The sequence below is a fragment of the Amphiura filiformis genome, chromosome 5 (assembly GCF_039555335.1).
Source record: "Amphiura filiformis chromosome 5, Afil_fr2py, whole genome shotgun sequence".
Taxonomy (NCBI): Eukaryota; Metazoa; Echinodermata; class Ophiuroidea; order Amphilepidida; family Amphiuridae; genus Amphiura; species Amphiura filiformis.
Genome location: NC_092632.1, coordinates 27,314,488 through 27,328,127, shown reverse-complemented (window position 1 = coordinate 27,328,127; position 13,640 = coordinate 27,314,488). Strand labels below are relative to the sequence as shown.

General features: G+C 36.5%; 1 protein-coding gene across 1 annotated transcript; it reads left to right on the top strand.

Moving 5' to 3' along the window:
* The first annotated feature begins 6,163 nt into the window (after positions 1-6,163).
* Positions 6,164-13,177, top strand: LOC140152101 (uncharacterized). Its single transcript, XM_072174399.1, has 10 exons — positions 6,164-6,465; positions 6,664-6,823; positions 7,216-7,386; positions 7,626-7,717; positions 9,396-9,870; positions 10,301-10,523; positions 11,362-11,457; positions 11,687-11,886; positions 12,137-12,340; positions 12,725-13,177. Exons 1-10 carry the CDS (start codon positions 6,164-6,166, stop codon positions 13,031-13,033), a joined length of 2,232 nt encoding a protein of 743 aa, XP_072030500.1. The 3' UTR covers positions 13,034-13,177.
* The last annotated feature ends 463 nt before the right edge of the window (positions 13,178-13,640 follow it).

Below are 13,640 nucleotides of genomic sequence, written 5' to 3'. Positions count from 1 at the left end.
AAAACAACTACGAGGATTCTTGGTTGTCCAATGAACTCACGCCGTTCCTTTGTGTACATTAAGTTTACAACATTTGACCCCAGAGGACCATTCAAACTCTCTGAGTGCGAACCAGTTTTAAGAGCCATATTTATGAAAGCTCCTCCCACTTTCAATACTGGTAGATTACAAGTGCATTTCAGGTCTGACGAACACTTACGGGTTTTTAGATTCAGTAAATATCGCCTCAAACCTCAATAAATTTGATAATATCAGAATAATGTTGCTCAAATTCAGACATTTTACCCCCACAAAAATCAAATTCAATCTCCCTAAATCCGCCATTTTAGGCTTATTGACTACCTTATGAGCGCCATAATGTTAACTAATGGAAAGCACATTTTCTGTCAAACAATTATTTTACACCATCTCCCGACACACCCCGATTAATATTTAGCCCGTGCGGTTTATGCAGATCCCTTCCAGACCAGTCTTGAAAAAAAAAAAAAAAATATTCCATATTAAATGTCAAGTCTGTAATAGATGTGGGTAGTGTCCTCAATGTGATATTTTTAAACAAATAAATATCGTAGTCGGCATTGCCGATATATTGCCTCTTCTAGCCCGGGCGCGGTATTTTTTTCCGTAGTTAACATTTGAATAGGGGATGAAATAAAATAATACTATAGAGAGTGTCACGTGCCAAAAAAATACTACATGGCTTACCAAACGAGCGTTCAAGTAATTAGTGTCATGGCAGTATGTAATTGTGATAATGTATATGCATATGGCTTATTCTTTATGTAATTTAACGTCATTTGGGTCTGTTTCTGTATGTCTTCTGTGGCATGTTCTGCATTCAATCATTCCTTATATATGGTATATTATTTATAATATTTAATGTCATTTGGCTCCGTGTCTTTGTTTCATCTGTGGCATGTTCTGCATTCAATCATTCCTTATATATATGGTATATTATTTATAATATTTAATGTCATTTGATTTGGCTTCGTGTCTTTGTGTCATCTGTGGCATGTTCTGCATTCAATTATTCCTTATATATATGGTATATTATTTATAATATTTAATGTCATTTGGCTTCGTGTCTTTGTGTTATCTGTGGCATGTTCTGCATTCAATCATTCGTTATATTATAAGGGGTTGTCTGGAATGGCAGGTTGGTCAGGGGTCAAAAAAAGAATTGTTACCTTTTTGACCACAGCACATGTGTATGTATGATGTGTCATACCATGGAAGAAAGAGATAAGAAGGAACCACAACGAACGCATTCACTTTGTCCACTCCCTTTACCGACATTTAATTGACATTGTTATTCATGAGGATTTACTTTGATCAATACCCCGCGTTAAATAGGTGATTGGTATTGTACTCCGTGAATTTGCATGTCTACTGGAGCGTGTCTGAAGGATGATTTGAACTAATGACCTTCCGTGCAAGCACCCTATAGGATTTTCTCTGGTGACGTGATCATCGGTCATTGATGGCCTACATCTTTTCTTCCATTTTGCCCAATTTTCCCGAACTTTGATGACTTTTTTCTCAGAGTTGGTAGTCTTTGGCACTGAAACGAGTTAGCTAGTTACGATTATACACATATAAACTATTAAATTAAACAGGTTTTATGTACCGGACTCAACCGGAACATTGTGCATTATTTAAGAACATTTTACATCTATTTTTCATCGAAAAAGTCACCAAAATCTTACCTTATTTGCTAAAGCTGAAACTCAGCAAAAAAACGGCCGATTTTGACGACCTTTTTGATGTTTTAAAGGACATTTTCTACACAATACGATCAAGAAAACAGTTTGACTGTAGATTCCAAAACAAAGCTACTATACATGTTCAGAGCATCAGTGAAATTCCAGAATCTTACTTCTGGGTAGCGTTTGTTTGTTCGTGGATGGGTTTGTTATAGTTTTTTTCCAGTAATGACTTCGCCAAGCATCGATCGCGGTAAATGGATCATACATGAAAGGAGGTACCATTGATAGCTTTTCTTTTCATGCGTCAATAGATAAGCGGATTAAAACTTGGCCGATCGAAGTCGTTGTGGTTCCTTCTCATCTCTTTCTTCCATGGTCATACAGAAACTAACAAAACAATACCTCAAAGTATCACGTTTTAATGGTTTTTGTCATAATCACACATTTTCACAAGTTATAACTGTCTGTACCGGGGTATACCGTGGGCGTGTCTGTTGTCAGGTCGATGACAGAATAGAGGCCCTGCCTGCTTTTATCGGTTGGCTCCAAACAAAGGATTTGAACCGGTGTCCTTCACCGTAATCACGGCGCAGTGCAGTCCATTCAATCAAATCCTGTCATCAACCTATTTGATCGTAGTGCATTGTTATGTGTGTAAGACGAACTGTCGCGGTAGATTGCAATCATGCTTTTGTTGAATGCATTTGAGAAGTCCGCCACATTTACGGGATGATACGTTATATGCACAACCTCTATTGACATAACCTTGAATAATAAATATTCCGTATTGCTAAATACGGAGATTACCACTTTGTTATTTTCCAATAAAAATTATTTGTTGTACTTTACTACAGTTAATTGTGTGCTATATTGTTTTTCTAACCAACATTCATGACATTTTGCATGCAGGACTTTGTATAAAGTGCTAAATTGCTCCTTAGTCTATTAAAACTCCTGAATTTCATAATGGCTATTATGCCACAAAAATTGCTGCTATAGTACAGGTGAATAAACTTCAAGGCCAATTTGTAGTCCAACTTTTGCGAGCAATTTTGTACTAATACAAATATAACTACAGCTACTGTGATTCAAGAACCACGAATTGATTCAAGAACCACGAAAACAGGCGGCGGATTCTGATTGACCTCATTTGACCAAATCGGGCAAAGTTTAACATTTGGCCCCATTTGACCTTTGATCTCTGATGACTTTAAGTTGATTTTTTCACGATCCTCGCATATGAAGAGTTATTTGTACTAGATTTAAGCCCAATCGGACACTGACTTCAAAATTTGACCACTCCCAACCCCCACCAACCCTCAACCCGAACTGACCATGCTTCCCTCCCGCACTTCCATCCCGCACAATCCTTGCGCACATTCCGTGTAGATCCTTGTCATTTGATTGGAGCAAATCGAGCAATACAACCCACGTGTCATTCAATAAATGATCCATTACACTGCTTCGCATATACCATTGTATACCAGTATACATACCATATGTTTGATCTCCTCAGCCGGAGCTGGTGCATTTTTGTTCCATACGTTTCAACGAAACGACGTTATTAGCCGTGAGGTAAAACTTCACGGTCTGTGAATATATAAGAAAGGAACAACTTTCGGGACAACTTGACACCACACTAAAGCGTGATCTTTAAAGACATCTTTGTAGAAGAAAACACAGGTATGTTATATATACATTTTTATTTAATTTTTTTTGTAAATTTCTTGAATTTACTTTTAGTTTTGAGGTAACTTTTCTAATTATGCCAACGAATATAGTTCCAAGTAGTAACTCGAGATCATTGATTAGCAGTACTGAAATGATTGGGTTATTACATCTGAATTGCTTACTTAAAATGCTAACAAAATGTGTGCTAAACTTCACCAAGTTGTTCCCATGATTTTTTGTGCTGATTACGTATTAAGCTGAATTATGTGGGGGAAGTGGTCAAATTTGGACAAACTCGAAAGATGGTAAGTTGGGCTAGGTCTCTTTTGAACAAATTTTCGCGTTACCAAAATCATTTTTGGTGAAGTTACCCTTAGAAATGGGCAAGGGTTCGACAGCCGCACACCCCCGTCGTATCCACCTGGCCTAAAATTCAATCTCCTGAATAAATTCTCTTTTTCATTTTATTGTTAATATTGAAAGTTTGAATACAAAACAAATCATAGGCTGATTTTCCAAACAAATGTACCATTTCTGCATCTTGACTTCTGAAATGACAACAGCTTCCGGGGCTTCGTCCCCTGGACCCACGCCGTTATGCTTGCGCTTCGCGGCTGCGGCTATCGTGCTACGCCACAACTTTTTGATAATTTTATCCTCCACTTTCTACAACATATCTATACATCATGTGCAGGCCCGTACGCAGGATTTCATTGGGGGGGAGGTGCTGATTTTGAAAAAGTGGACTTTTTTCCAAGGGGGGGAATTTAGGCCAATGGGCAGGCAATTTTAATATTTTTTGCCCAAATATTAGGAACAATGATTTGCTAGTGGGGAACTGTATTTTTCAGGGCATCCAGGCAGAAGAGATCTTCATGATACTCGGTACATTTTACGATAAGCACTCATGTAGTAAATTATTGTTATTAGTAAGACTATTATACAGACCAATGCTTCTTATAGTAATAATTCTCAAAAAATAACTACACACTGGTAACAAAAGTTATGTATATTATAGGGGCAAGGAATAATATTATCTTGAGTCACTGAAATTCCAGTGTAGTAACTGGATTTCTTGCCCCTATAATATACATAACCTTTGTGTGTTATTATTTTTTGAGAAAAATGCAAAAAGTAGTCACAAATTTATCAAGTGGTGTAGTACCACCTTAAATTGTATGAAACAAATGTTGCCATTTATTAGTAATTAGTAAGATAATATCCCAATGCTTCTCAATATTAGTAATTATAAGTTCTGCTTGGGCCAAATAATCCAAAAACAATTCATGCTTTTGGCGAAGTTTAACTGTTTAAATTATCACTGATAACAAACCAACGCCATTTTGGAATGGAACTGATATGCTCTCCGTCTATAGATACTGACATTTACCACAATTCCAGGTTACACAAAACTATTTCCAGTTTGTTTGTGAATTATATCTGCTTTGAACATTAATAATGAACCATGAACAGGGAGCCTGAACAGGTAAACACGTTTTGACTTTAAACCTTATCAATAATATTTTGGTTCATATTGTGATGAACAACCCTGGTGAGAACCTTTTGTTAGGGCCGCTATCAATGTTTAGACAATGAGCATTTTCCTACGAATCTTGACTTACAGTAAACTAAAAGTGAATTTATTTCGAATCAAGATTTTAACTCGAATTTTTTATGAGCTCCATGCACGCGTTCAGGTTTTGTGTTCAAAGTTCTCAAAAACGGCTTCTTACTCTTTCCTGCTCTAAGTTGTAACGCAACTAGCCTGCAACTTAACCAAATCAATTTTTCCAACAAAATTGTATACACTAAGGGACCGTTCACAAACACTTGTAACGGGAAGAGGCCTGATGCAAAAAGGGAGCCCTGAAGATTTGCATCCCTCGGAAGGGAGGGGGAGGGGGAGGCTTTAAAAAAATCACCTTAATTTTTCTCATACAATGTCTTCATCTTTATTTAATAAGATTGGTGATCCGACCAATCAAGAATTCGTGCCTACGCGTCTGGTTATATGGTATATAATTTATAATATTTAATGTCTTTTGGGTCTGTGTCTTTGTGTCATCTGTGGCATATTATTAACATATTATTTACAACTGAGTGCTGAGAAAGCAGGTTTAAGCAGGTTTCAAGTGACAAATCTTGTTTCAAAAAATTTATTTTTGATCAGTTAGAATGCAAAATATAGACTGTTTCTGGATTTTCTGAAATTTGGGTCAGTATTCTTTTGTATATAGCAAAAACTTTTTTCCCATTTTTCATAATTAGAGTCGGAAAATATTGAAGGCGTGTCAATTTCTAACAAACAACGTATATACATGTACTGGAAAATATGAGACTAAATAAAATTAAAGTTTGTACAAAAATACACAAAATTGTGGGATTTTGAGCTTAGCGACTTTGAGCCTTGCCACTTTTTGAAACCCATCATATCTAATGGCGTGTCTCTAACCCAGCAAACATAAGATGTTTTCGACATTATTTGCAAAAGGTTAGAACTTGAACAGTTGCCATAAAATGTTTAAATGTTGGGTTATAAAGCGGATATCAAACGTTTTCATACCATTCAAAAACATCGTTTTGAAAACCTATTACAAATTATTTTAACATAAAGTGTTGACAAAATATCTGGCAAAATGTTTGTAAATACTATTCTACAATAACATTTTGACAACAATTGAAAAAATGTCGTTATAGTGCGTTTTCATACAAGCGTTTTAAAAACGTTTTTAGAAAGTTTATATAACTTGCACAGTACCGGTATATCTTATTTCTTCCAGACAAACATGGCTACATCCATTCTTTATATTGGCCTAATTTTAGTAACGTTGAAATCAGTGTTATGTGACTACCCTTTTCAAAATACTTCATTGCCATGGGACAAACGTGTTGATGACTTAGTCAGCAGACTTACGCTTGACGAACTTGTGCTGCAAATTTCAAGAGCAGGCCCGAATAGTACTGCACCAGCGATTGAGAGATTGGGAATTCTTCCCTACCAATGGGCTACAGAATGTCTTAGAGGCGACGTGAAAGCGGGTAATGCTACATCATTCCCGCAAGCGCTGGGTTTGAGTGCTACTTTTAGGTGCGTATGGAAATATTGCATAATGTGAATTATTAAATTCAATTATAATATTCTCAATTGCAAATACATGGGATGAATTAATTTATATATATTAATTTCTACAGAGCATGTTTGAAATGATGTTAAAATTCATATAAACGTTAAAAAGACCGAACCCAGAGTTTCATTAAAATTTTCCTTTTTTTTCTCACGGATTAGTCGAGAACTCATCTTTAGAATGGCAGAAGCAACTGGAATCGAAGTGCGGGCCAAACACACTGATTACATAGCTAAGAAGCAGTATGGTATTCACACTGGTCTGAGCTGTTTCAGTCCGGTTATTAATATTGCGAGACATCCCTTGTGGGGTAGAAATCAGGTAAATTCCAACATTAATAACATCACAAAATTACATGCAGTTTAAATGATATAGTAATACCTGAAAGAAAAAAGCTGCAATCAAGCTAAAACATTTTGGGAAAAAACAACAACAACAACAATAACAATCGCATTACCTTGATTAGAAGAACAGATTGCTGAACCAGGATTTAACATAATAAATAATTTACATTGGTACTACCACCGTTTGACAAATACTTGACACACTTTAAGGAAACATATAAATTCAAATGGCTTGCTTCGTAAATTACATGAGATATCTAAATTGATTTTAAATTCATGAGCGAGAGTTTGAATGAATTTGACACAACATTTGTCTTTTTGAACTTTTTAAAAGAAGCATGTCATAATGCCTTTGTGACCTCCTTACAGGAAACCTATGGTGAAGATCCATACTTGAGCGGTGAACTTGCCAAAAGTTATGTTCGTGGTTTACAAGGAAATCATCCACGGTACATCAGGGCAAATGCTGGATGCAAACACTTTGCTGTCTACGCAGGACCAGAAAACATCCCAAGTAGTCGCTTCAAATTTGATGCTAAGGTACCGACTCTTACTATTTTATTACTGTAAATATATTCAGTCCCATTATACTCCGCACTCCGTATGTAAATACTGTTATGATATGGCAATGAAACGAAGGGTTAAGTATACTAAAAGTCATCATTTGTTTGTTTTGAAATTTGGTAGCACTTGCAGCTATTACATAGAAGACAGAATATTAAACAGACAAAGATTATTATAATTACCCCATTACATGAAACTTTTTTATTTTCATGTAGGTATCTGATAGAGACTGGCAGATGACATTTCTTCCTCAGTTTCGAGAATGCGTTAAGGCTGGTAGCTATAACATAATGTGCAGCTATAACAGGTACAAAAAAACTGTTTTTTTAGCTCAATGCCTTATATTGTTTATCCAATATACATAAAAAGTTCATCCCAACTGTTGCCATTAATCATGATAGTTGGGACTTTGACAGTATAGCTCAAACAGATAACCTATGATTTCATTAATCTGGGCTTTTATAATATAAGACACAAGACATATTACTCTTTTAAATAGGTTTTTTTGTCGAGCTGGACTACTTTGTTTCAGTTTCTGAAGGGAACTAAGTCTTCAATCCCGTTTACAGAGAGTCACATCTGTTTACAGGAACAACAATAATGGGCTATGTCATTTAAAATCCACACTACCCCTGTAGAAGACTTTGAAAATATCGTTCACAAAGGGAATATGAATTTCAAATGGAATTAACACATCAGGCAGCCCCATTTGAATTTCATACACCTTCTGAGAAAGATTCAACCTGAATGTTCCACTGAGGGAGGAGGGTGATTTTCAAATGGAAGATATTTACCAAATTTTCCACAGGGCTAGTGTGGATTTTAAATGGAATAGCCTAATATGTAATTGTTAGAAACCCTATGGAAATTCGCAAGATTTATTACTATTCAGGCATTTGTAATCTTTATTTTGGTTTTGATTATTATATTAAGCATTTGTAAGCGCAGTGGAATGCTATCTTTTTTTTTGTATTTTAATACTTATTAATAGAAATATTTGATTGCCACTGTTCCAAAGCTGAATTTCGCCAGCAGATAAATGTAGTATGTTAATGGCTCGCTAAGTTCACCTTAGCCTTTGGATTCAAGAGTGAGCTTGTTGGTAACCACCATAATTTCATAACTGAATTTAAAAAAGTAAATTGGGCTGGCCTGATTTCCCAAAAATGAAATTTTGTCCAACTCGCCTTTTGTGAAAACTTTGCACCGGAAATAGTCAATAATGAAAAGTCAATAAAGTTGAAGCCATATACACCACTACTGTATTTATCGACAATTTTTAAGGTTGGTCTGAACCCTGGAATTATGGAAACTTTCGGGCCTCATAACTGCTAAATTGTTGGTCAAAAGTATATAAAAGTATACATATTTAGAATGGCAAAGACTTTATAAGTTCATCTGTGAGGTCAAATTTTGGCCAAAATGCCATTTTTGGCCCAAAATAACGGTTTTTGGCTCACTTCTTTTTCGTTAATCGTAACAAAAATTCTTGAGCCAATTTTATTATTATTAATTTTAAAAATATCTAGGAGCCATTTGTTTTTATTTTTCGACCAACTTTGAGAAATTTGCACCAAAATGGTCAAAAAATGCTAAATTTTCAAAACAATCATAAAAAAACCCGATTTTCGAAGTTGGCAGCTTCTAGATATTTTTATCTAGTTTTTAAAAATTAAACATTTGGCCCAAGAATTTTTTTTGTTACGTTTAACGAAAAAGAAGTGAGTCAAAAACTGTTATTTTGGGCCAAAAATGGCATTTTGGCCCAAATTTGACCTCACAGATGAATTGATCAAGTCTTTGCCATTCTAAATATGTATAACTTTATATACATTACACCAACAATTTAGCAGTTATGAGGCCCGAAAGTTTCCATAATTCCAGGGTTCAGACCAACCTTAAGCGACTTCAGAAAAGTATTCTGATCCTAGGCGGATCTCGGAATGTTTTATATTAAACTGTTTCATGTGTGCTTTTCTTTCAAGTATCAACGGTATACCAGCCTGTGCCAATAAGAAGCTTCTCACCGACATCCTACGAAAAGAATTTGGATTCAAAGGATACGTTGTCTCTGATAAAATGGCTCTTGAATTCGTCTCTCTTGACCATCAGTATACCAAATCGTATGAAGAAACAGCCGTATTAGCTATCAAAGCAGGATGTAACCTGGACTTGTCTTTTTCTGCAAACAATGTATACATGAAATCATCCAAGGCCGTCCAATCTGGTAATCTAACAAAAGAAGAGATTGTCAATCTTGCCAAACCTCTGTTCTACACCAGAATGCGTCTAGGTGAATTTGATCCACCTAGCATGAATCCATACACAAAACTAGACTTGTCAAATATACAAAGCGAAGCACACAGGGCTCTTGCAATAGAGTTAGCTACGAAAAGTTTTGTACTTCTGAAAAATGACGGAAACGTTCTTCCAATGAAAGGAGGAATTAACAAAATTGCTGTAAGTAAAAATTGAAAGTTATACCCGAAAGTTTTATGCGTGTGCAATCAACTCAAACATTTTACTGAAGCTTCAGAAAGAAAAATGATTTTACTTTTAAAGTCTGAAGGTTTTGTGTCTTATTTGCAAACTGTGTGTTCTTTATCTTTTTATTTGCCCTTTCCAAATCAGGCTAATTTGGAATAAATGTAGACCAACAAACACAATCAATTATTTTCAAGCTTTATCATTGTTTATTGAGTTTATTCTAACATATTCTAACAAGATTGTTATGCATGTCTGTATTTTATTTGGAAACTAAGCGTAGTTTTTAGATTACATACAAGATTGTTATGCATGTCTGTATTTTATTTGGAAACTAAGCGTAGTTTTTAGACCAACAAACACATCTGTCTTACTTCGTTTTCTCATTATTGTTAATAATTTTCAGTTTGTTGGACCATTTGCCGATTCTTACACAGAATTATTTGGTGATTATTCCCCAACACAAGATCCTACATTCACAAAGACACCACGTCAAGGCTTGATGACGTTGGCTTCAAGCTATACGTATGCGGAAGGTTGTGATACAACGAAATGTGGAACTTACAATGACACGGCTGTGTACTCGGCTGTCCATGGGACTGATATGGCTATAGTGTGTTTGGGAACAGGTAGGCAAACATTTGTGGCCATCTTAAGAGGTGCATGCTTACATTCTGTTACGCTCATCTATGGTGGGTATGAACAGTGCACAAAGATTTCTACCAGCTTTTCAAAAATTGATCTTGAATACTCTCTACAAGACACCTTCTTCACGTATTCAGAGGGTTTTTGAACAATTTATCTCCGCGCTTTGAATGCCTTCTGGTCGGTAGCGTTCCTTCAACATGTCCTTTAATAAAGTACCTCTCTGACAACTCACTGGACTCAATATGCAGGTGGCGGTGATGTCCATTACCCGGTTAGCTTTCTCTAGATCTTCTTCATAATATCTTTGAGCATGATGTTATTGGATCCAGCCCTAAGGGACCGATCGTTATTTACGGCAGGGGGGATGGGCGTTTTGGAAAAAATATCGACAAACAATTTCGCGTTCCCCCCTCGCGTCCGCTCAAAATTTTCGCGTTCCCTCTAGTTTTCGCAATTTTCTCCATTTAAAATTTAACAATCCCCTCCTGGTTCAACTAAAATTTCAGGTTCCCCTAAAGACCCCAAAGAAATTTCGTGTTCCCCCCCTAAATTTTCCCATTCCCCCCTGTCATAAATAACGATCGCTCCCTAAACTTCCACAAGTGTAGTTCATATTGCAGTTCAAGTGCAAGTGTTTGTTCAAGTGTCAAGTGCTCAGAATTTAGAGCATATAAATATAGCAATCCATAATACATTTTAGAGCGATGTGCCTTGAAGATTGAAAGAGAAGTGTAAGGGTGCGAGGATTTTTGGTTAACAATAAGTCATCAACCACATAGCATACCTTTCCCACTGCATTATTTTTTTTTACAATTTTAGGTACAAAAGTCGAAGCTGAGCAAAATGATCGATCAGACTTGAATCTACCAGGTCACCAACTGCAGCTTCTGCAAGATGTTGTTTCGGCGATGCAAGGTAACATTAACCCATGTCTTACTGTTCAGGTTTTGGTTACATACTAACAGCCTGTGGAATTCTAGCTGTTGTAACCCTATGTAACAAAAGGGTAAAAATGTATAAACAAAATGTTTGAGATTAATAGAAAATTGATTTGTAATGAAATTACACGGCATAAACAGAATACATTTTTAGTGAGATTTAGAAGTGCTTGAAATGTGTGACTCAAATAAACCATATTTTACAGAAAATAAGAAACCTGTTGCGCTGCTTCTCTTCAATGCCGGACCTCTTGACATCACCTGGGCAGTCTCCAACTCAGGAGTCCAAGTCATCATGGAATGTTTTTTTCCCGCGCAGGCCACAGGAGATGCGTTATATCAGGTGTTTACAAACACCAATGGAGCTAATCCTGCTGGCAGATTACCCGCCACCTGGCCAACTATAGTATGAATCAGGTACGAAGCAAGGTTTTTGTCTGTCTTATTTTATTTCACGATGATCTCCAAATACCTAATTCCAACCGAAATTTTAAGACTGGCTGGCATGTGGATTGCGTTTTTAGGTGCAAAAATATTTCCCGCACCTAGAGCATAAAAATGAAATATGGCTACAAGTTGTTATTGAAAGAACCAAATGATGGGATAAAGTACTTTCATAATGCTTTGATGAAACTTATTTACTTATACTATAACAGGTTCCTCCAATGACGAATTATACCATGAAGGGACGCACCTACAGGTATTTTGAAGGCGATCCACTGTTCCCGTTTGGTTACGGCATGTCATATACTGAATTCAACTACACCAATTTAACAGTGTCACCATCAACTATCAAATCATGTGATAATGTCACCGTATCTGTAACAGTTCATAACATAGGAAAACTAGCTGGTGATGAGGTAAGTGACGTGGGATTAAAAGAAAACATGGTGTTGTTTAAAGTTTGTTTTTGAAACGATATCTCCAATCTCTTGAAAGAGTTTGGAAGGAAAATTACTATTATGTCATGTTTTGGATCCAGGATTTGAAAAATGGTCAAATTACCTTGAAACATGTATAGGGTGATTTTAGATTTTATGCCAATTTGCCGGGCTGTTAGCCCCTCCTGGATCCACCCCTATAGGTGTCTATTGCCCGGATCTCTCGTGTGGACCGCATAAAAACGGTCATATTCATTTTCAATGCTTTTTCAATGGTCGCTATCAATGACATTTCTGCAAATTTCAGAACCACTCTCCTTTCTCACTACCTTGCACATCATTCGTTTACTCCCGTCCTTATAGGTTATCCAAGTATACATCAATTGGACCGATGCAAGCGTTCCTGTTCCTAAGAACCAACTCGTGGACTTCAATCGCACTCATCTGAATCCTGGACAACAAGCCACTGTGCAGTTTCAGTTGGTTCCTCGTGTAATGGCCGTCTACACTGACCAGGAGGTCATAGAACCAGGGAAGATCAACGTGTTTGTCGGAGGACAACAACCGAATCAAAAAGTGAAACTTAGTTCTCCAGTTTTGAAGTCCAGTTTTGTTATACAAGGAGGAGTGATGCAGCTGAAGAGCTGTAAATATCCTGGATGGGGGAATTAAGTATATTTTAGATATTCATTTAAGAATCGTTCATTAGTCTACTGCTCAATCGTCATAATTATTAGTAGTACTCTTGATTTGGCAAGTGTTTACCACTTTGGATGTGGATGAATAGGATTATGTTGTATCATGCTCGTAATATCATTATTAGTTCCTGTTTGTGCTCCCTTGCCCTCCCCCCGTAGCGCCACCACTGACTACAATCATACAAATCATGTGAAAGAGGCCATTTTTGGCAGAGAAAATTATAGTAGATGCAGAGGTGGTCATTTTAGGCTGTAGAGGCATTTTATCGGCTCCTCTATTTAGTGGAAAAAGGTCATTGAACTATGCACAGAGGGTCAAGTTCAAAATCACTCAAACGGTTGCATTTCAAGCTATTTAGCACATTACATCAAAGCTCCCATTGGGCGCCCAATTCCTTTTTCAAAGATTTTTTTTCTATTATAATTATTGACCCTTAAGACTTTTGAAGCTTTTTTTAGATTTTGACAATCGATCCTTATGACTTTCTGTCTTTTACCAAGGTAAAGCTATGTGTATCCTTAATTCAGTGAATGCGCAGTGACACCAACAATGACTATGACAATGACTACGTTCTCCACTC

Coding starts and splice junctions, on each gene's coding strand:
- LOC140152101 (XM_072174399.1), top strand. CDS start 6,164: ATGGCTACATCCATTCTTTATATTGGCCTAATTTTAGTAACGTTGAAA. Junction 7,387..7,625: donor GCTTCAAATTTGATGCTAAG/GTACCGACTCTT, acceptor ATTTTCATGTAG/GTATCTGATAGAGACTGGCA. Junction 12,341..12,724: donor GAAAACTAGCTGGTGATGAG/GTAAGTGACGTG, acceptor CCGTCCTTATAG/GTTATCCAAGTATACATCAA.